Below are 23,864 nucleotides of genomic sequence, written 5' to 3'. Positions count from 1 at the left end.
CTCGACTATGACAAGGTGTTTTAATAGCAGTGAGGCATGAAACACAATTGTGCGTGGAAAGTGCCTAGCACAGTGCCCCACCCAGTGCTCTGTCCATAGCCAAGATTACTACAAGGCCTGGGAGCGATACTGGTTGGAAGGGAAAAACACCCCCCTCTAAAAGGAGAATGCCTCCCTCGCTCCCTCTCCCCCATACACACGCACACCCGGCCAGAAATAAATTGCCACACGGAGTGCTTGCGAGTGACGGCGCCCAGCCACAGACTGCCAGAGCCAGCAGAGTGAATGAGCTGCAGCATGAATGAGAGGGGGAGCGGCTGAGTCTGCAAACAGGCTGCGTGCCTGATGCTACAACCGCAGGCGCGCCGCCATGGTCAATGGCAAGGGGGAGGGGGTGGAGCGGCTGCCAGCAAGAAAGGGAGCCAGTGGGGGTCAGGGAGCTGCACCGCCTGTGAATGAATGTCCCCCGATGGAAGGGTGATAGCTCAGAGCTTTGTCCTTCCTTCTGCAATCCCCTCTCAGTATGGATCCTTGCTCACCCTTCTGGGAGCCACCATGGAGAACCTGGCTGGGACATTTAGTAAGGTTGCGCCCCACGCCTGTACCAAGGAGGCACTTCTTGCATGAGAGTCAGGCTTACCAGCAGCACGTGTGACATACAGTTGGCATTACCCTTAACTCCTCAGAAAGATGCCTCAATGGAGATCAGCACATGGCCCTCGGAGAAACCCAACCTAGGCATGGTTTCCTCCCATTTGTGGAGCAGATGAAGTAGTTGGCTTGCATTACGGCCATGATGTAGGAAAATCCAACGCGAGACTCTCAATAAAATGAGATGCTCACATTATAAGAGGCAAGTGGGAGCGAGGGCTAGCTGAGGGAAGAGAAGATTCACGTCTCTGTCATGCTCACTCCTATTTAAATTGTTTGTTTTCCTGACTCTTTTCCCAGTGGTTGGTGTTTAATTTATATTCCTATAATGTGGGCCCATGGCATGGCACTTGGAGGTTACAAAATGTTTTCATGCCCATTGATCATTAGACCTCAAAAGGAATGCAGAGAAATAGAGCAGGGAGATCATCATTCCCATCAGCAGAGGCCCAATGTGATTAGGAGCATGTTAAGAATAAGTAGGAAAAATTTTGCTCTCTCCATAGACTCCTATGGTATTGACCTTTCAATCACCAACTGAAACTCTAGAGAATGGGCTTCATTCCCTCTATGAGAAGCACATTATAAATCTTAAGCAATGCATGAATTCTGGCTTATTACTGCAGAGGGAACGATTTGGTTTTGGTTGCACCTAAAATAAACTGCCAGCAGCAATTGAAAGAGTTTCTTGCTCAATTATTCTGTGAGCAGAAACTGGCATGGGGCTCTGGTCTTGGAATGCAGGGTTAGCACGAGGGCTGGTAGGGTGAAGGGAATGGTCTGTGGACTTCCTCTCCAGGCAGAAGTCTCTGCTGGGAGACTTCCCCAGGAACCTCTGGGAAACAGAGCCTGAGCTCTGGATAGCTGACATGGCCCTGGGTTGCAACCCATGAGCTGTAAACAAGTTCTGAAGGCTGGATGGGCCCAGCCACGAGTGTGTGGCACTGAAGAGGGCACTGACTGATGGCAGTGGGCTGCTAGAAATTTCATATATTCCTCCAAAAGATGAACAACCACAAAGCATTAGTGATGGTCTCATTTGCATTTTCCAGAGTAGGCTCTGAGCAATCCCAGCTCCCCTTTCTGAAAACAGGTGTTTAAAAAGGAAAGAGTTTACCATCACTAAATTTAGGAAATTCCACGTTAAACCGCCTTAAGTAGGTGTCTTTAGTAGAACTCAGAACTTTATATATATATGTTTAGTTTTTGGGTGGAAACAATATCTTTATTTTATTTTTATGTGGTGCTGAGAGTTGAACCCAGTGCCCCATGTGTGCCAGGTGAGCGTGCTACCACTTGAGCCACATCTCCAGCCCTCAGAACTTTTAATAAGCTAATGTGGATCATGAATCTCTAAGAAGGGAGACCATAGGACTGAATCTGCCTTCCTCACAGCCTTCCAGGACTAATATTCTAAAAATCAAACTTCAGGGAACCCTAATTTAGTTCACTCTCCTTTTTTTTGACTAAAGAAAAAGATAAAAAACTCAGAGATGTATAATGATCCGCTTGGGGCTGCACAGTTTTGCTCTATGCTGAATCAAGACTGTGCCAAAGCTTGGCTTCTTTCTAGTGTGCCTCTCAACTCGAAGAATGCTGCAAAGTCTAATGTGGACCAGAGTTCAGGAAATCATGGATCCAAGGCAAGAAAAATTCCCAGCATTAGCCTTTTACCCCTTTATAATATGGTGTAGTATATATCTTTATGACTTTGTGTGCCCCAGTCAGGAGGTAGAGAGCACTTTCTTATTAAAGATGATCCTACTGATAACCTTCCTCCCAAAGCCCACAGACCCTATGGAGTCTTGCTCCCTAGAAATGAAAAACCCAGGAAGCAAAGAGTATAAAGCAGTCTTAGGGTGGACAGATTCTTCTGAAATGAGTAAAAGCCCAGCAAGCTCTGGAAACCAATGACACTTGCTCACTCTGCCCCAGAGTGATTCACACGGTTTTGTTTAGAAGCCCTAAGCAAGAGCACTGGAAAAAAGCATGCCAACTCTCCCCCTGGGTGGAACTGAGCCATGATCTGTGGGTTTAGGACTGCTGAGGTGCTGCTCCAACTTTCTCTCTGTGCCTATGCTCATCTCTTCGGCTTGTCCATGCCCAGTCTAGGAGCACTATGATTATTCTTTCGTCGCATATACATTGCAATGGATTGGAATGAATTATGCCTTTGGATTACGATGTGATGCCCCTAGGACTCTGGGATATCATAACAAAAGGTTAACAGCTATTTCTTTAAGACACATCTCAGAGCAGGGTCCTAAATGCTTGTGATCAAGTAGGAAATTTAGTAGGGAGGCTACAGAAGTAAGAGTCCAGAGAGAGGGTCCAGGCAGCATGGGGTCATGACACTTCTGAGTTATGTGGTGGCAATCAGGAGACCACTGCAGACACATCTCATCTACCTGACAGTTCTATCTGGGACCATTGCTGCTCCCGGGAACAAATGGAGCCAGGGAAGGAGAGGAGAGTGAAGGCCACCTGCCTCCTGGGCTCACGGCCCAAGCATCTCTCACCAGCTCTTCATCAACAGCTGCCACCAAGGATCAGACGACCTGCCCCAGAAGCAGAGTAAGGGCTGCACTAGAGGAGGTATCCACCCTAAGCCTGCACTGCCAATCCTTCAGGAAGAACATTCTTTCTGTAGTCTCCTCCCCAGCTGCAAAATGCTCCCCAAGAGGCCAGGAAGACCAGGTCTTTGACTGAGCACTAACTAGGAGCGAGGCACTGTACTAAGCCAGAGGAAGACAAGAAAATAGACTGTCTTCATCCATGTGGAGTTACTTTCTAGTGAGGATGCTGACCTCAAGCAGGGGAATGTCAGACGGTCATGTGTATTACAGAAGAAAGGATCAGCTTGTCTGGGAGGGCCTGGGTAGAATAGTCAGCAAGGGCCTCTTCAAGTGTCTCAGCAAAGTTCTGCTGACCAAAAAGTGGACACCCCAGGCCTTACGTACTCCGTCTGTGAAATGATGATGATGGCAAGAAGCCAAGACAATTCTGCCTTCTATGACTCTTCTGCCCTCTCCTGCTGCTGGTAACAGGCAAAGTCTCACAGTAGGGGTGGGGGGAGAGAGAGAAAGAGAGGGTTTGCCACTCTCTGTACCAGAATACAGATCTTCTTGCTAATTTCCTCTCTAGAGCAATATAAAGAATGTATCTGCAGCCTCCACCCCCACCGCCCTTCCATGTCATCTTAAGCCTAAAACCCTTCCCTGACCAACTCTGCAGGGCCATCTTCCTCATTCACTCATTCAGGCACAGTAATAAACACTGGGGATTCAGAATTGAGTGGCACATGGTCTCTGTCTTTTAAGCAGACTGCCTGTGGTTTCCTTGTTTATTTATACCCCTGTATACTTAGGTTTGTCTTTGCAACATGATTGTAAGCACTTTTAAAGTCAGGCTCATAGCACCAGAATGTCTGTATTTAGTCCAGTGTGTATACACTAGATACTCCATGAATGCTTGCTGAACCAAGGAGTATTACTCCTACAGTTCAAAGATCGTCCTATGAATTAGATCATTTTCTTTGTCTGGAGCCATGTCTTCAGAGCCTTCAGGAGGGTCTTCCTCTGTTGAGGACTGAGAGCCTGAACCAGCCAGGAACACCAAGTCCATGGTATCTCCTGGACCATGGATGTGAAACCAGCCCTAAGCCTAGGAGAAGTCTGCAGCGGCTGCCCCTGAGCTCTGAAACCCAGTGGAAGTTGTTACCGGATATAGAGTGAGAGGCGGGGAGTGCTTTGGAAGCAAATGAGAGCAATATTGGAGCTTCATGCTTCTCAGAATTTTTTTTTCTTTTCCTCTGAAAGGGCCTAGATTACAGAAGTCAAGAGATGAGGGGGGAGGGCTTTAGCAGAAAGAAGCAGGGTGCAGCCAGGGAACGTGCACCACCCCTTTCCACCATTAGACCTGTACCAGGCAGGGGTCCTCCTGGAGGAGGTTTCTCTGAGGTTATGGAGGGGTGGGAACAAAGAGCCACTGGGAGACGGAGGGGGAGGTTAGATCTGGGTCCCTGTGTTTTCCACATTGCTCCGATGATGAAACTAAATTGTTAGGATTCAGTGTATGGGAGGAGGGGTGGGCGGGAAAGATGTTTTCCATGGCCTCGGCTAAGAATACTATGTTTTTAAAGCTATTTCAGAGCCATGGGAAAGAAGGAACAGTGAGTACAGATCTGCTAATGAGGTGGTGGAGCCTCCTGAAGAGCAGGCAGTTACACCGGGCTCCAGAAGGGGGCGTGATGGGCACAGCCAGGGGCTCAGGAGTTAGACCAGGCTCTTGGTCGCCCCTCACCTGGGAAAGGAGTAGCCCCAGTTCTGTCGCTCTGTGCAGAGGGAGAGACAGAGGTTTGCCCCTTTAAACATCCCATCCAATACTTCACCCAAATCCCCTGCATTCTTCAGGACTTCCCAGCTGCCCAATAAGAAGCTACCCCTGGAGACTGGGTCAGCTAAGCAAGATCCTAATACCTGAAAAGAGTGATATGCTAGAGCAGACAAGTTCAAATTGAAACCTTCCTATTCCCCCATTTTTACTGCCTGGTGGGATGGGAATTCGTGCATTCCAGATGCCAAGCAGCCTGATAAGCGGAAGTAGCTGGATTTGGAGCTCAGCATCTGCAGAATATCTGGCTAAGATATCCCCCTATCCTGAACAGTTCTTCCTGCTCCGAGCAATCTCTGCCTGTCAGACTCCAGGAGGTCAAGAACTAATGGAGGGAGGAGTCAAAATCAGGTTGACCTCCAAACCTGTGCTCTTCACCTGATGCTCAGCTGTGACAGCACAAACTCTCTTTTTATTCTGAGGCTATCAGAAGACCTTGGAGATTCTGCATTTTTAAAAGTGGGGATGGAAGGCATTGTGTGAGAGGGGCAGTCATTAGACATATTTTCTTACTTCCCTGTCAAGTTCAAGGAGTTTGGGTGGAGAGGGCTTTGATAGAAATATGTCACTCATCATCCCCCAGATATTCAGTAATCCTGCATCCAGGTTTCCCTGACACCTTGGGAACACATCTGCATGGGGTTTGCTTGCTCATTGCCTGTCTCCTTTGACTGGCAGATCCAGAAGGGAAGGGCCATCATCTAAGTTGTCCATTGTTACATATCCAGCAGTGGGCACATAGTAGGTGCTAAATAACTATGTGTGGTCTGCTGAATGAATATGTAATCCAGAACTCTGGCAGAGTTAGGATACAACTCAATACAGATTTTAATGAATAACTGTTTACCCAGCACTGTGCTGGATATTGTAGGAGCTGCAGAGGAAACATAATCTCGTTTATTTAAGCTATAACAGGTAGAGCAGAGGAGGAGGAGGAAGAGTTGGGAGGCGGTGGCAGAACTGTGAAGTTAGAAAGGAGTCAGGCTGGCTCTGTAGTCTGAGTAAACATCTTGGTGATCATTTTGGTAACACAGGAAACGCTTCACTCATCTCAGATCCCTGGAGGTGGGTTTCCCCATGTTATTCTAGATCCGTGCACACTGTTGCCTCAATTAACGCACAGGTTACAAAGTAGGGTTCCACTACAGGACTCTAGACTCCTCCATCATGTAGCAAGCATGATGCTCATGTAGCAGGTGTTCAATAAATTTGTTGTAGCGATTTTTAAAAAAAACAATGGGGAGAATACTCTTATTTTTGTCAATGATCCGTGTTTTGCTCTCAACCCTTCCTTCTGGCCATTACATAAATGATGTATTTTAGATTCTTTTGCAACCTGTTCCCATCTTATTTGAGAAACGAGTTGATCAGAATATTTTCCCCTCTCCCTCCCTCCAAAAAAGCATCCCCAGAAGCTTCAACTCTGGAGGCGATGGGTCGAAAGGAAGAAGATGACTGCAGTTCCTGGAAGAAACAGACCACCAACATCCGGAAAACCTTCATCTTCATGGAAGTGCTCGGGTCGTAAGTCCTGGGGAGTGGGAGCCCTGGGAGGGCTTGGGGAGGTGCTGGGGGTAGTTGGAAGGGCTGTTCTGGTAGCAGCAATGGGTGAACTGGACTGAGGCTTCTGTGACTCTAAGGGGCCTAGGAGGAGTTTTGTGGCTTGTGGGTGGGCGAGTGGCATGAGGGAAACGTTTGTTTAAGACCTGGGATGACTTAGTGCACTGGAGTCCTCAGGGATCCCCAGCCCCTTTCCCTCAGGTTCTACATTCCTCTGAGCTACACCCAGTGGCCCCCATCATACTTCCAGATCTCCCTCTCTCCTTGGCAAAAGAGGAATTGGGGAGCACTTCTGGAGATTCAGTGATTCTAGAACTTTCCTGGGACTCCACATTTCCCCCATCCGTGATCAAGCCAATCTCACTGCACGATTTGGATAAATGAGAAGGGGCTTCTGAGACTAGAGAGGTGTGGGCCACACACACCGGAAGCGGCCCCCACCTCCTCTCTTCTCTGTGTTTTAGTGCTTGGGCTTTGCCACTGTCCAAACTCCTACCAGCCCGCAGGCGCCTGTGCTTGCCCCTTGACGATGATCACGGAGCTGGCAGTCGCCAGACAGCTTCTCTGGAGCTGACTCTCCACTTATTCGTGCCTCTCCCCCAGGAGGCTGCAGTCTCTGACGCAGGCGGGCAGCAGCTCAGGGCCATGGGCCCCCACCTCTTCAGAGGCCCAGCTGGTCAGCTAATTAGCCGGGGCTAATTGGGCCTGGGCAGGGAGGAGTGTTCATGGGGCAAGCTCTCCCTTTAGCCAGTCCTGGCCGAGTGTGCTGCACTCTGCCTTGGCTAGGAGACAGCAGATGAGGACGGATGCCCTTGCTCTCGCTGCAGAGAGGAGCCAGGCATAGCCAAGAAGAGCCCTCTGGGTCTTCCTGGCACAGACTGATTGCCAGGTTCTGCCACATTGCTGAGGATCTCAGCAGTGGTGCTGGTCATCAGAGTGCCGGCCTTCCATCAGGGGCCCTTGCCAAGATACAGTTAGCTAGAGAGGGGGGGGGTTTAGCAGCAGAGAGGGACAAGGCTCATGAATGAATCAGAAATGATTTGTTAAGCATCCCTAGAATGGAGGGAAACGGGGAGAAGGAAGGCCAGGTTGACGAGAGCTTATCCACGTCTGCTATAAACTTGTGCTGTGGGACTGTCAGTAGACAGATGCTGCCCCCCTAGGAGCTCAACGAGGTCTACTGTAGAAACAGCTAAACCTCGAGGGACACTGGGGTCATCTGAGAGCTTATCACTCCAGCTTTTAACTGTGAATATGTTTAAACAGAAAGAAAAGGTGAAGTGAACATCAATATACCCACCACCTAAATCCAACAGTTGTTGACATTTCCTTATACAAGTGGATCCGCTGTATTCTCCGGTTCCACGAGTGCAGATCCAACCAACTGAGGATCAAAAATATTCACAAAATAACTCTCATCCGTTCCAAAAAAAAAAATCTGTTCCGATTTTTTTCCCATTATTATTCCCTAAACAATATATTATAACAACAATTTACACAGAATTTACATTGCATTAGATATTATAAGTAATCTGGAGGTTATTTAAAGTCTACAGAAGGGGATGCATAAGCTACAGGCAAAAACTGCATCATTGTATAGACGGGACTTGACCATTCACAGATTTTGGTATCCTAAAGGGTCCTGGAACCAGTGCCCCATGGATGCTCAGGGATGCATTTGTTTTATGCACACACATATTTCTCTGAACCATTTATAAACAAGTTACAAATACCATGACATGTCACCTCTTCTGAGTCTTCTCTGTCTACATCGCCTAGAACAAGGCGCTGCCTGTTTTACCTTCTGACACAGGCAACCTTGACTGCTCAAAACTAGTTCTCTGCTCCCCACCCTGGCAGTGGCAGGGTAAAGCCCTCTAGTCCTCCTCCTGTGCCTCACCCCACCTCAATGGAGCCACCTGCAGGACTAAAGCAGCCTGAGACAGAACAACAGTAATACCCTCTCAAAGTGCCATAGTACCACAAAACTCCAGGTGACCCCACATGCAGATGGTGCCATGTGGATGGCACCCTCGGGTTTGGGCATACTGAAGGCCCTTACTTGATGCCATCCCCCAGCAAGCCCCAGCTCTGAATCAGGGGACCATCCATGTGTGGTTCCAGAGGTTCAGGTTGACAGATAGGAATCTGAAGGTGGATTCTAGTATGTCACAGCTGGAAGAAATCTTTGAGGCCAAGTAGCTCAATTGTCGTTTTATAGATTAGGAAAGTGGATTCTAAGATGTGAACACACAACGAATCCTTTCCTGACCCCAACTTGCCCTCCATGAACTAAACCACCCATTCCTTCAGCAAGTATTTATTGAGCATTTTCTATACATAACCAACCGTGGGGCCTGGTGCCATCCTCATTCACCTTCCGTTATACCCTGCCTCAGACTTCACAGATGGTGCCATTCCTCACCTCCCTGGTCCCTCCACCCCTCAGCCAATGCTAGAAGGGAATCAGGCAAGCTACACCTCCAGCCCCTCCACACTTTCTCTCGTGCTTCCTCTCCACTCCCACCTGAAACTCTTCCAACTCTTCCCCACTCCTTAAAACTGAGCTCAGATTATTCTTAAATCGGAGGTGATATATTATGTGCTCCTTGGCTATCCTAATGGGTCATTTTGAACAAATTAAGACAAAGGTGCCCCTTCCCCGGCACTCTTTCTGTCTTCTGGGAGGAAAATATTGTAATAATTATCCTGTGAGCATATACACGGGCTACAAGGTGAATGGCACCTGTTGAAATTGTGCACAACCTGCCCAACCACTGCCCCCAGGATACCATGTGAAGTGTAGGTTTTCTGTGGTCTCATAATATGTCATCCTTATGTGCATGTGTGTCTCTCTCATACTAGATTCTCACTCACAAAGCTTCCATCAGTTAGAGGAGCATTCACTGAACGCCTGATAGCCTTTTTTCAAACTGAATGCGAATTGCTTACTTGTCTGTGCTCCTTGCTGTTCTACAGACCCCATAAGAATGGGAATCTCCGTTTTTTTATCTCCAGTATTTAAGACTCAGTAGGTGCTCAATAAATCTTGGCTGAAGGGATAAGCAAATGAATGAATGCACAAGCAAGCCCTGAGGCTCAAATGAGCTCTGTGCAGCAAAGGAGCAGGAACCAGACACAGGAAGTGCCACGTATTTTTCCAAGGCAGGTTTTCAAAGTCCTTGCAAAAGCTTGACTGTGGCTGGGCCTTCATTCCAGGATTCCCAGATGGCAGGGGAGACCGTGGCTCAGCTCTTCCCTCATTTACATTCCATTCCTCTTGCATAGTTAGGTATTCTCCATGATTTTATTCAAATTAAGAATAATTATAGTATCCAACACATATGGAGTTTGGGTTTTGGTTTTGGGTACTGGGGATTACACACCCAGGAGCACTGTGCCACTGAGCTACACCACCCACCCCCAGCCCTTTTTATTTTTCGAGACAGGGTCTCGCAACATTGCCCAGTTTGTCCTCAAACTTGAGATCCTCCTGACTCAGCCTCCCAAGTCACTGGGGTTACAAGCTGCACCACCATGCCTGGCTAACACATATGGCCTTAATAGATGTCAGAAATGCTGCTAACCACCTTACATATTTAATTTATTTAATCTTCTATACAACCAACCTTACAGACCAGGGTCTACAATGTTTCCACTTTTCAGATGAGGAAACTAAATATAGAAGTTAAGTATTCAGCTTCCCCAAACCTGAGATTCTAACATGGACAATCAGGCTCCAGTATCCACCCTCAGCTTAGCTACTGTTCTTCTTCATGGTGCTGGGGATCGAACCTAGGGCCTCCTGTGTGCTAAGCAAGCACCATACCAAGGAGCCACATCCCTCACCCTTTACCTGCTATTCCAATGGCCGGGTCTCTAGAAGATCCCCTGCAAATGAAGAAGCCTGCAATTTGGAATCCTACTATGTTTTCCCTTTGGGTTCCATCTACTGTTTTCAGGGTCTACCCCAGAAGCTGCAGGGCTCTGTCTTTAGTCTTTGCAGAACCCACTGAAAGAACGAGAAGGTGTTCAGCCGTCTGGTTCTCAGAAATTATCACCATCTAAAATGAATACATTGGCCTTCCCTGCCCCACTATGTCTGAGTCTTTCCTCTATTGCTGCCACCACTGCCACTCCAAAGGGCCACACTGCACCTTCTTGCAAGAGAATGGCCCCGGCAGTGGCCTCTCTTTCATGGACTTTCTTAGTGGAGAAATAGCCACAGCCGAGGGAGAGTCTCTGGAAGTCATCCCCCAGTTATGGAAACAGGAAAAGCCCCTGCCTACGCCCGGAAAGGGGTCTTTTCCTTCCCACATGACCCACGAAGGAAAAGGTATCCTGGTATGTCAGGTAGTCCTGCCATCCATGCAGCTGGCCCAGGCCCACCGTGACAGTGGAGACCCATCACATACCCTCCAGAATGTTCTCTAGACATTCAGAACTAAGTCTTATCTCTTGGCCTCTTCCCCTTCCAGAGGAGCATTTTCAGAAGTTTTCCTGGTGAAGCAACGGGTGACTGGGAAGCTCTTTGCCTTGAAGTGCATCAAGAAGTCACCTGCCTTCCGGGACAGCAGCTTGGAGAATGAGATTGCTGTGTTGAAAAAGTGAGTGGCTCTTAGGGTTGGTTGGGTATTGCAACTGTGGGATCACAATGTGCCCTTCATTAATTACTTTGGGGAAAAACTAGGCTATATTGCCACATTCAAAGACACTGCTCCCTTTGAGACCATGGGTCAGTTTGGTCAATCAGATAAATTTAGTCAGACAGCTAGCTGCCCTGGCTGAGTTTTTTGTTTTTCCCCAGAAAATTGACTAGCAAACCCACTGGTGGCAGAGTTGGTGTTTGCATGTAGGCCAGCGAGTAATTAGCCCAAAGGAACAAAAGTCAATTGATAGCCAGCACCAAGAAGAATCAATAATTAAGGAGACAGCATGAGATTCAGAAATTAGCTTCAGTTTGATCAAAAACAAATGCAGGTTCAGCACCCCAACTGTCATGTAACCATTGGTGACACTAACAAATCATCAAATGTTTCAATTAAAAAAAAATGTTTACAATAAGATTCTTACCACAAACTTTTGCGAAACCCCTACTATGTGTCAAAAGTATGTTAGGCACATGGGTTTGGGACAAAAAGACGAGACAGACAAAATTCCTTAATCTCAGGAACTCACATTTTCCAAGTGGAGACAGAAGTTCCCATAACAAACTCTAACCCCATCCAAAGGGAGGTACACTAACAGAAGGTGGGGCGTGAAGGACATAGGATTTGTTCTACCTACCTGGCTTTCATGAATTATTAGGCACATTTTCAAAGAAGGAAATTGTCGGATGAGTAAAATTTTATAAGGGCAAGAGGGGAGGTCCAGAAAGGAAGTCCAGGCTGAGAGTAGCACAAACATGAGCGTAGAATCTTAGAGTTCAAGGGCTACTAGGGAAAACTGAGCATTAGAAGTCCCTAAATTTGAAATGAGTAACATCAAGGGAAAGGAGATGAAACTAAGATGTGAAATGGGGCCTAATTGCAAAGGATTTTCTTTTGATGCCTTGATAAAGAACATCAGCTGTATTCTGTTGGCAGAGAGAAGTCCCAAAAGGATTTTAAAGAGTCACACGATCAGAGGAGTATTTGGGAGCCATCCCTCAGAAGCATGGTGGAGGATGAGTTGGAGGAGACCAGCCAGAGGGTGGGAGACCAATGATAAGACTTTCACAACAGTCTAGGCATGGAGTGAGGAAAAGCTAAGGTAGTGGCAGGACCACATGGGAACAAGAAAACTGGAGGCAAGAGACAGTTCAGAAAGAAAGGTGATTGGGTTTGCAGTTGACCGGTAAGAAAAGCATGAATGATGATCTGAGATTGGACAAATGTCACTAAGTAGAGAGAAACATCAGTGCAACCAGGTCTGTGTTTTTAACACTAGCTTAAATCAAACGGATATGATTGGTTATGTATTTGCTCTTCTCCCGGCACTATACTTAGCATTTTTGATGCATTATCTCTTTTAGGCCCACTATTATCCTATGAGAGAAATATATTTGTCAGACAAGAAAAATGAGGCTTAGAAGATTTGAGAAAGCTAGTTACTGTTACCCAATTAGTAAGTGCCTGATTCGGATCTGAACTCAGGCCCAGCAGGCCCAGGTTCTAAGGACTTAGTCCCTGTGCTGCACAGCCATGAGTAAAGCTTGCTGAAGACATTCCTCCTCCCGGGCATGCCCAGAATTGCTGCCTGGAAAGCCAAGCCCCTCAGCTAACATGATTAATCCACTTGACTCAGTCTCTGAGTAATCACAGACAAAGGTCACCCAGGGCAGGGTTTCCCAGAACGACTGACACTTCAGATCATTCTGAGCTATGTTGGGGACTGTCCCAAGCATGTCAGATGTCCAGCAGCATTTCTGCCTCCACCTTCTAGGTGCCAGTAGCACATCCCACGCTGATTATCAAAAACGTCTTTATTGTCAAATGTCCCCTGAGGGGTAAAATATCCCATGGTTGAGAATTACTGATCTAAGGGACATCACACAGAAAATAAGTATCTTCCTTGTTTTTCACAACATCTTGGAATAATAAATTTTCAACAACTTCCACCATGGTTACCCAAGAGGGAGTTCAGCTCACCTACACCTCTCCTGCTGTTGTACTTTCTCCATGCAGTGTTTCTGAAAGAGAGACGGGTATCCATTTTGTAGAATAACCAGGCTTTGGGAACCCTTTAGTCTTCCTCAATTCTTAGGTACCCCTTAGTCCTCCATTGTTGTTCTCCTCCTCCTCCTCCTCCTCCTCCTCCTCCTCCTCCTCCTCCTCCTCCTCCTCCTCTTCCTCCTCCTCCTCCTCCTCTTCCTCTTCCTCCTCCTCCTCTTCCTTCTCCTCCTCCTCCTTCTTCTCCTTCTCCTCCTCCTCCTTCCTCTCCTTCTCCTTCTCCTCCTTCTTCTCCTCTTCCTCCTCCTCCTCTTCCTTCTCCTTCTCCTCCTTCTTTTGAAGTTGATGATCAAACCCAGAGCCTCACATCCTAGTAAAATCTCAGCACATACTCTACCATTGAGCTACATCCTGAACCCTTTCTAGGCTCTTTAAACTTTGTCTTTTGTTAAAGTTTAATAAAAATCCTGAAGTAACACTGAAACATTTGTTCCCTGAAAGCACAACAATCAATTATTCATTCAATCAATGTGGATCAAACACCACCCTGGGAATCTTTTCTCTGGGAATACTTTATGACAGCAGACTTCTTACAAAGGCTCCCCCAGGAACCCGTCTTTCTAAACACTGCCATAAAGAGTGTCTAGCGGACTCTCTGGAGCTGGGGCTGCATTCTTTGTCCAGACCACCTGAACCACATACCTTTGACCATGACGCTTACTTTTTCCCAGGATCAAGCATGAGAACATCGTGACCCTGGAGGACATCTACGAGAGCAGCACTCACTACTACCTGGTCATGCAGCTGTAAGTGAAGGGTGACCCCCCTCCTCCACAGAGGCCTGTTGGAGCCTGGGAGGCTCAGAGGAGATTGGTCAGTGGAGAGAGCATGGCAACTAAAAAACAAAAGCAGAATTAGTCCAAGACGTTCTGAGTTGCCAAGACACCTTTTGGAGTCAGTACACCCCTGGTCGTAGGCGTGCTGTGTGAGCTGAGGAGTAAATCTGGGGCTGATTATTGAGTTGGTATGTACCAGAACAGGTTTCCTGTCATCACAATATTTCCTACAAGTGGGAAAAGAGCTGTCTGTGCTCTTCTGCCTCCCTATCCCTCCCGGAGATGTTCTGTGACTTCTCCACAATGCAGCAACTGAAGGGGTAATGCCAGGTACAGCATGGGCCACCAGAACCCTTCTCTGACGCCATGACTGGTGTCCATTTTGACAAGTCTTTGTCAATCAACTGGATAGCAAATGTATTAACATCATTTCAGGGTAAAGTTACTATAGAAGTAGAAGGCACGGGTAGATAGATTTCAATTCAATATAAAGAAAGACTTTCTCAAAAGAGATCCACTCAGAGTTAAAAACTGTATTGTGTGTATCCATCTGTAGGACAGAAATAGAATGTCATTAGAAAGGTCTCTGTTGCTGTCATATCCACATAGAGTTCTGCCTGATGGTGACTGCATGTGGGTTGGTCAGAGCTCCCGACGGCACAGCCTTGGGTTCAAAGACACCTCTATGGTGTCTAAAAGGCACACACAGAACTCCCATAGATACACGCCACTCTGTAAACTCAGTATGGCTGGGCACCATGGGTTTTGACTGATGAGCCAACTCCTCAGAAACTTCAGTGCACTAATTTAATTAACTATTGGCTCACTGAAGCCCAGGAAAGAGAAGAAGCAGGCAGTCAAGGGATAGAGGTGGGAAGGGCCCAAAGTGACAATAATCAGTGAGCAGGGACCACATGGCACCTTCAGGAGGCCAATTCAACAAGATTAGCACAAAGGTATTCTACAAGCTAACAGGAGACAAGGAGGTGGGCAGGTTTAGATGTCACTTGGGAGCCACCAAGCCTCCTAAGAGCACCACTCCAGGACCCAGGCCATTCATAGTCAGGTGTTCATAGATGTATTCAAAGAACATCTTTCTTGGGAGCCTCCAGTTCCTATCACAGAGCCCAGAGCCCAAAGACAGAAACAAGGAGAGCAAAATGGTATGGGTTTGACTGGATACATTCTATTCCTCCATTGCTACATGGTGCTATCAGCTGTGCAGAGCCACAACTAATGACATGTGACAGTGGAAATGTGGGCCAGGATGGTAAGAGTATCAGAACCTCCAGATCATGTTCAAAATAGTCCAGGATGTTCATTCCCAGAGAAGAGGAGGTCTCAGGAGAGCATTTCACCAGCTCCACATACTTGAAACGATTCTTGTAAAAAGATGTTTTGCTTGTTCTGTGTGGTCCCAATGGGTGGAATCTGTGTCTTCTGGAAAGAATTAAAGGTCATCAGGTTTCAACATAATACATGGAAATATTAAGAAACCAAACACTTTGTCATCAGAGGTAGTGAGTTCTCTGACAACTATGTGTTCTAATACAGACTAAAAAACTTTCAGACAAAAATGGTGTCAATGGTATTCAAGAGATGGGAGGTTGGACTTGCTGTTAAGCCCCCTGTATCCTGAGACATGATGCCATTTGAGTCTCGAAATACTTCTATGGCCCCACCTATGATGCCAGCTTTAGGTAGTCCATTTTCCCAAAATGAGGAACGAGATCCTGATATAAGCAGAGTTGTCTCATTTTTCAAACCTTTTCTTTCCTATTTTGCCCAATTTCTGTGTTGCTTCTCTCATAATGGCTTCCTGTGTCCCTGGCCAGGAAGGAAGACAGATAAGGAATGTGTGCACAGTAAGGGATTATTGGCTTCTTTTGCATCCCCAAACAGGGACATTTGCATCATAAAGGAAGCTCCCAGAGAGAAACTTGGCTCAGAGAAATGATTCCCTAGTTACATCACACCAGGCACCTAAGGAGTTGTTCAGAGACTGGATTGGGCCTCCCCTCCCCTTCTAATCACAGTTCCTGGGCACCTTCCTGTTGTGTCTTAGCTGTATCTCCCTTGGCCACAAAGCAAACACACTGGCATCCCACTGACCTGCATTAAGAACTGGATTCCTGTTCTTGCCCTTTGCCCACAGTGTTTCTGGAGGGGAGCTTTTTGACCGGATCCTGGAGCGAGGCGTCTACACAGAGAAGGATGCCAGTCTGGTGATCCAGCAGGTCTTGTCAGCAGTGAAATACCTCCACGAGAATGGCATCGTCCACCGAGACTTAAAGGTGCCAAGGCCTAAGCACCCAGTGGGAAACAGGGAAGGACCCTTTCAGAAGACACCTGAATTGTGAGAAGTCGAGATGCTATCAAAAAAAGAGGATTGGACCAATTGGACTCCCAAGGCCTCTTCTGCCCTCAGATTCCTTAAACAAGTCTTGGGTGGCTAAACAATGGTTGTTAATTTGCACCTCAGGTTTTTCCTGAACCTTGGACTGTGCCTTACCCTATTTAAGGTATCAAAATATTCCACACATTTCTTGAATCCGGTCACAGTGAAATCAAGAGCAACAAATACTTTTTGAGGGTCTATTTGGGACCAGGCATCATGGTAGACTTTGGTGAGGTCAGAGGAATTAACCAAAGGTTGGTTTCCTCAAAAATCAGATGGTCGTGGGGGTAGTTGGGAGGGAAGGGAGAAGGGTTACAAGGCTAAGCAAAGTCAGGACCATAAGGAAAACACAGAGTTCTGGGGTACGGAAGTGAGGGCACAAGTTAAAGGGAGGAAGGAGGAATGGGAGAAGATGAGTTAGCCTCAGAGACAGGAGCCCAGGGCTGAGCTTCCTAAGAAATTATATTAAAGAGAAAGAAAGAGAGATGTGTTCCAAGGGACTGTGTCCTATACCACACATTTCCTTCTCCTGCAGCCTGAAAACCTGCTGTACCTCACCCCTGAAGAGAATTCGAAGATCATGATCACAGACTTTGGTCTGTCCAAGATGGAACAGAGTGGTGTCATGTCCACAGCCTGTGGGACCCCAGGCTACGTGGGTGAGTCTGGAGGCAGGAAAGAAGTTGACTAGTTGACTATATTCAACCACAGGGATGTAAGTCACAGAGAGGGGTGATTGTGAGGAGTCAGGGTTCCCCTTTGGAGTTACCCAGGTAGAGCATTCACTTACGAGATTCAGGACCAGCCAATCCATCTATCTCCAGAACTACCCCTACTTCTTTCAAATCTGACATTTTTAAAGACAGTCTACCCCTAAGCCCTCTCCAGCCCTCAAGCTATACTTTGACTGTCACCCCTGCAGACAGGTCTTTCCAGTAGGGCCAAAACCAGAAACAAGATCACAAACTCAAAGATCAGTAGAGAGCTGAGGGGTTGAGCACTAGCCCCGATCCTTCTGGATTCTAGAGGAAACCTCACCCTCCAACTGTGAGGGGAGCCTAGAAGCATGGGATGCTGAGTTTGGGCCTAAAGAACCTACCTACGGGCCCCATTAAATTTACACCCAAGGAAGCACTCTGGGGAACTGGCATAGGTGGGGCATCCCATCCAAGCAGACCTTTGGGCTTCTAGGGATCCTGAAAAGGTAAGAGCAGGCAGGGTGCCTGGTGAAAGCATTTCTGGGATCTCTCGGGGAGGAAGCTGAGACAGAATATCCACTCCTGCCCATTTCCTCTTAGGCCATCATCATCTGTTTGCAATTAGAAAATGGGAAGCAGAGTGGGAACCTACTCTCTCCCAAAAAAGGGAGGTCAATTACTCCAAAAGATATTGAGTTCTAGTGGGTACAAAGCCAAGGTATCTAGGATAAATACAGAAGGCAGCTCTCTACTGCCCCAGGCTCCCAGTCAAAGGATAGACCTCGTCCATGTCTTCATGGCTGGCAAAGCCCCTGCTCTCAGAGGTACTCAGATGGGAAAGTTACTGTCTGCTCTCTAGGAGCCTCCTAACTAATGAGGAGACTCTGCCTCTGTTTTCCACAGGAAAGTGGGAGCTCTCTCCCAGTACCTACCTGGGGCTCTCCCAGTGTGAAGGGAAAGATGCAACCCTTGCCTTGGGGATCCCCTATCTGGCTGGGAAGACAATGGTCCTACTTTCAGAGAATACTCAATATATGATAGGGGAGGTCTAGCTCCAGAGATCCCTAGTCTGATGGAGGAGTCATAGGGCCTGTCACATGGGAATTCCCAGTCCAATGGAGGAGGCACAGTCTCTCTTCATAGGAGGATTTAGTCTTTCTAGGGGAAATACAGCTTCTGCTCTTGGAGAGTTTTCAGTCTCACAGAAACAATACCATCCCCTGAACTACCCTTGTTCCCTTCTCTAAGCTTCTTCCTGACCTCCAGTCCCCACTCCACAGCCCTCTTCTCTCGCCCCCCAGCCCTGACTCTGACATTGGTTTGCTGCAGCTCCGGAAGTGCTGGCCCAGAAACCCTACAGCAAGGCTGTGGATTGCTGGTCCATTGGCGTCATCACCTACATACTGTGAGTAGAAGCTGGCATTGGCTCAGACCTTAGGAAATCTTGAAGCCTGCCCACCCCTCTCTTCCCCTCCCCATCTCAGTTCCTCCTCCAAAGCAAGTGCGTGTGCGAATGCACACATATGCATGCTTACTCATGCACACAACTCCAAAGGTTGCTTGGTCCTAATCTCCAGAACATTATGAAGCAGAGCTCAGCACGCACCCACTGCTCAACCACCTGGTGCTCCCTCCTCCTGCACCCACCTCCATTTGTTGCATATAAATATGCCAAGTCCCATTCTGGAACCAGCAAGAGGTCAAGCCAGACTGGGAGCCCAGGTGGACCCAGCACCACTGCATCTCAGTTTTCTCCCTTACCTAGTCTCCCAGGGCAAAACCATAGACTGAGTAAAGCTGGTCAGGGCCTCTGCTTTTTGCTCCTCTCCTTATATTCTAGGGCTCTCCCTTTCCTGACCTGTTCACCCCCTCTTCCCCACATCTATCCTTGCCTGTAGCAGGCTTTGCTCTTAAGAAAAATAATCCGCTATTAGACATTTACCCCTTAGTGTGGATTCGGTTCTCTATTTCCTCAGTTTATGTTGAATAAGCAGCCTAAAAAAATACCTCATTAAAATCACATTCAGGAGGACATTCCACATGCCTTCTCAAAGATATTTTGTACAGGGCATCCAAGAGTCGGAGGAAGTACCGGGAGAGGTAGTAAGGGTTGGGGGACATAATGTACAAAGACCAGGGATGCCAGGTCAGGCCTGGGCTCCTGCACATAGTCTTTATGGGACCTGTGTCATTGCTGAATCAGAGGTAGATCCACATCCTGTCATAGTGCTGGTTTAAGACCCTTATGCCCTCACCCTCGTGAGTACAGTGAGAATTAGGGTAGGAGAGAAACTGACCCAGGGAGGATGGGGTGTACCTCAGTAGTGTACCTCCTTCCTGTCCCGCTGCAGGCTGTGTGGGTACCCTCCTTTTTATGAAGAAACAGAGTCGAAGCTTTTTGAGAAGATCAAAGAAGGCTACTATGAGTTCGAGTCTCCATTCTGGGATGACATTTCTGAGTCAGGTAAGGCCAGAGGGTGTGAAGGACAAGATAACAGGCTCAAGACAGAGGCTGCCAAGAGAAAAGATCTTAACAAAGGATGACAGTCCTGGTTCTTCCAAGTCCCCGGGGATCTTATAAAACAGGCTACCAGGGAAAGTAAAGAAATCTTCATCTGGTTCAAAGTCCAGATAAACTATTTAAGGTTTATGCTCTTATTTTCTTACAGGTGGAAACAGTGTGTCTGATGAGAGGGGCGGGAAAAAGGGTGAACTTTAGATGAGAGGCTGGGAGGGCAGAGTCAGGCAGAGAGAAGAGTTTCAGGCCAATTGTGGCAAAACCAAGCACTTAGATACCAGGACAGGGCACGCAATGTCTGTTCATATGAGAAGGTGATCATACACGCTTGTTGTGTCTGTGAAGTGGAGATCAGAAATGGAATGAGCCAGCACTCACGTGTGAGCCCATGTGCTAGTGCTGGCCCATATATCTGTGCAAATGCATGCACACATGGAGTGCAGGCACCCTGGTGCCTCATGACTAGCAAGGTTTCTGCGGTGCTGTGTGGGTGACGCAGCTCAGAGCCTCTCTTCTTGGGAGTTTATAGTGGGTTGTTATGAGGTGGTTTGGATTTTTTTTTTTTCCTCTTTTAAGACTCTTAAAATTGCCTCTTTGGAAGATTAGCTAAAGATGCATTCACTGCCACCCACCAGCCCGGAAGTGAATTTACATCAGTCATGAAATCTGGTCCTTAGCTGTCTTGTGTCTAATTGCTCCCCTTAGCCAAGGATTTTATTTGCCACTTGCTGGAGAAGGACCCAAATGAGCGGTACACCTGCGAGAAGGCCTTGAGGCACCCCTGGTGAGTGAGAAACAGCGTGAACCCTCAATTCTCATCCTGTGGTTCCCAAAGACACCTGACTCATCCACATGGTGGTTTCTTGGAACTGGCTTGCCCTGAGCCCCTGACGGTGGAGACATCCAGGAGCACTTAACTGTTCATCAGTCCAGGTGGAGATGCAAATAGCATTTAATCAAGCAGGTTCTGACCCAGGAGTGGCAGCTGGGTTATCCAATCAATTCTGGAGGCAGACACAGCAGGCGCTGTCATTCAGCAGCCCTGGGTGTCCTGGTGACTCCCAGGTGGTGCAGTGCTCAGTACTAGTTGCTCAAAAGAAAACCCTCTCATGTTCTTTTTTTTTTTTTTAAGAGAGAGAGAGAGAGAGAAATTTTTAATATTTATTTTTCAGTTTTCGGTGGACACAACATCTTTATTTTTATTTTATGTGGTGCTGAGGATCGAACCCAGCACCCCGCGCATGCCAGGCAAGCGCGTTACCTCTTGAGCCACATCCCCAGCCGCCGCCCCCACCCCCCCACCCCCCCACCCCCACCCCCGTCTCATGTTCTTAAGAGCATCATTTGACTCTAAGATCAAACCTGTTCCATGTGAAGAAATTTTTTCCCAGGCTACTTGAAGTAGCTTCCCATTTCCTGCCATAGTGAGCTTAAATTTCTTGGTCTTTCTAAATTTTCCCTAATCTGACCCTTTATCTCCATGTTCATTTCCCAAGATTTTTACACACCACCTTCTGTTCCAGATAGACCTAAAGTTATACTTCTCTTCCTGTCCTTTTCTACCCTCTCGTCCAAGCTCTTTCCTAACTATTTTTTGGATCATACCACCTCTGAGAATGTCCTGCCTCCTGCCCTCTGTGTTGCATGTTTGAAAGTCGGGATCCCTTCCCAGAAGTCTGTGACTCCTGCAATCCATGCAGACCTCCTCATTCCCCTTTATTAATTATGCAGCTTACTGTCACCTTCCCTGGTCCATGGCATGAAACACCACCACACCCCTGGATTGTGGGCTCTTAAGGATTGGGGTTCATTTCTCTCACTTCTCTGGGTCCTTTAGTAATTGTCCTAGTGCTGTGCACATGGCAAATGTCTGTGGAATACAAGTGAGTAAGAGACTAAGGGGAGGGGAAAGGCCATCATGTATCAAATGGCCTCACTGAGGACAGCTTCAGGAGGAGCTAGTTGCAAGCAAGGTTTGGAACTAAAGCATAGTAATGTCACAAGTGCCCAGTGATGCAGGGGTCCATAAATATATCCTGTAAAGCCTGTGCTGGCCATACTGTCTTTGTGACAACTACTCGATTACTGGGCACAAAAACACCTAAATGAATAACCATGGCTGCATTCCAGTGGGACCAGACTAGACAACACAGACAATGGGTAGATTTAGCCCGTAGGCCATAGTTTGCCAACCGTGCTCTAAAAATATTTAGTTTTACCAAAGTATAAGCCCATAATGACTTGCCCAATGGGAGCAGAAAAGCCCTGGTTCCAGCCCTTTCCTATTGTGAATCAGCCTTCTCCTGGGGCATTCTACTCAGCTTGAACCTGGACCTACCTTCACAGCCCCCTGCCCACCCCTTGACTGAGTGTCCACAGCTACCCAGTAGCCAGGGACCCCTCCTGCATCCACAGGATCAATGGAAACACAGCCCTCCACCGGGACATCTACCCATCTGTCAGCCTCCAGATCCAGAAGAACTTTGCCAAGAGCAAGTGGAGGGTGAGCTGTCCTCTGCAGGGGGTGTGCAAGCTGCTGGGGAGTGGGGAGCAGGGGAGGTGCTGGAGGCTGGGCTAGGTGGGGGCTAGTGGAAGAGCCTACCTCAGGGCATCCCTTCAGGCAATAGAGAGCCCCTGATCCCCCTAAATGATAAGTGGGCACATTGGCTTCAAGAGGCCACCGGGAAAGGAAACACTCTTGAGCCCCTTGAGGCTCTAAGGATGCTGTGTCTCCTTAGCAAGCCTTCAATGCAGCCGCCGTGGTGCACCACATGCGGAAGCTCCATATGAACCTGCACAGCCCCGGCACCCGCCCCGAGGTCGAGAACCGGCCACCCGCCACGCAAGCCTCGGAAGTCTCTAGACCCGGCTCCCCTGAGATTACCATCACAGAAGCACCAGCCCTGGACCAGAGCGCCCCACTCCCCACACTGACTCAGATGCCCTGCCAGCACGGACCTCAGTCTGTGGTCCCCGGTGGCAGGTCCCTCAACTGTCTGGTCAATGGCTCCCTCCGCATCAGCAGCAGCCTTGTGCCCATGCACCAGGGGCCTCTAGCCACTGGGCCCTGTGGCTGCTGCTCCAGCTGCCTGAGCATTGGGAACAAGGGAAAGTCTTCCTACTGCTCGGAGCCCACACTCCTCAAAAAGGCCAACAAAAAACAGTAGGTATTTTCAGCCAACAACAGAGCCCTAGCTGTGCTCAACCGGTCTGAAAGAACCCCAGCAAAAGGACTGAAAGAAATTAATAACAAGGCCTCTTCTCTGCTCAAAGGCAGCTCTGAGAGTGGGAAGAGCCTGGTTGGGGGGAAGGGGCTGCTTCTAGGCCTGTCCCTACCACTCACTCACTGTGAGGCCATTGACAACTAGTGAGTGTCTCCCTTTCTAGCTTGCTGAGCTGCAAAATGGGTTGTTTGAAGCATATTGACCTGCTCAGCCTGCCCCACAGAGACACTGGGGTGAAGCAACAGAGATTATAAAAGCTCACAGAAAACTGGGTGTATGTGGGGGTGTGCATTGGATTCCCTGAGTTTCTAGGACCTCCGTGTTTGGGGAGGAAAGGGGTAGGAACGCGGGTTGTCTTGTCTTCTCTACAGGAGCTTGAACTTTGTGGAGCTCATGAAGGGAGAGCTGGGCGGATGCCATGGCACAGAGAACATCCCCCACCCCCAACCCACAGCTCTTCCTTCTTCCTCCCTCAAATAATTCAAGGCCTCTGCTGTCTCCTTTCCAGGAACTTCAAATCAGAGGTCATGGTGCCAGTTAAAGCCGGTGGCAGTTCCCACTGCCGGGCAGGGCAGACTGGGGTCTGTCTCATTATGTGATCCCTGGAGTCCAGGCCTGTGTTACTATAGTTTTCAGGTGAGGCCTAGAGGCTGGGAAACCCGGATGCAGGGCTCAGGGAGGGCTTCTATTCCAGAGGGAAAGCCCCAGCCCAGGGTTTAAATGATGGTTCTGAGGGGACAGTGACAGCAGCCCCACCTGCACTCTGAACACCTTTCCTTTGCAGGGAACATGTCCAACTCTTCTCTGCCCGTCCAAACCTGGCATCTACCCTGCAGAGGGCAGAAGGCCAACAAGTGGCGCAGGGCCTGGCAGGAGGGGGCTCTGATCTGGAACAGCAACCTGCCACCGCCTGGGGCAGACCCTCACAGGGGCCCCA

General features: G+C 48.2%; 1 protein-coding gene across 1 annotated transcript; it reads left to right on the top strand.

Moving 5' to 3' along the window:
- Positions 1-6,475: 6,475 nt before the first annotated feature.
- Camk1g (calcium/calmodulin dependent protein kinase IG) lies at positions 6,476-23,526 on the top strand. Its single transcript, XM_027934807.2, has 11 exons — positions 6,476-6,567; positions 11,082-11,210; positions 13,985-14,059; positions 16,245-16,383; positions 17,023-17,146; positions 18,515-18,590; positions 19,537-19,649; positions 20,409-20,487; positions 22,119-22,206; positions 22,442-22,866; positions 23,436-23,526. Exons 1-11 carry the CDS (start codon positions 6,476-6,478, stop codon positions 23,524-23,526), a joined length of 1,431 nt encoding a protein of 476 aa, XP_027790608.1.
- Positions 23,527-23,864: the final 338 nt, after the last annotated feature.

The sequence above is a fragment of the Marmota flaviventris genome, chromosome 12, assembly GCF_047511675.1.
Source record: "Marmota flaviventris isolate mMarFla1 chromosome 12, mMarFla1.hap1, whole genome shotgun sequence".
NCBI classification, from domain to species: domain Eukaryota; kingdom Metazoa; phylum Chordata; class Mammalia; order Rodentia; family Sciuridae; genus Marmota; species Marmota flaviventris.
Note: the sequence above shows the minus strand (reverse complement) of the source record. Positions and strands in the feature narration are given on the sequence as shown.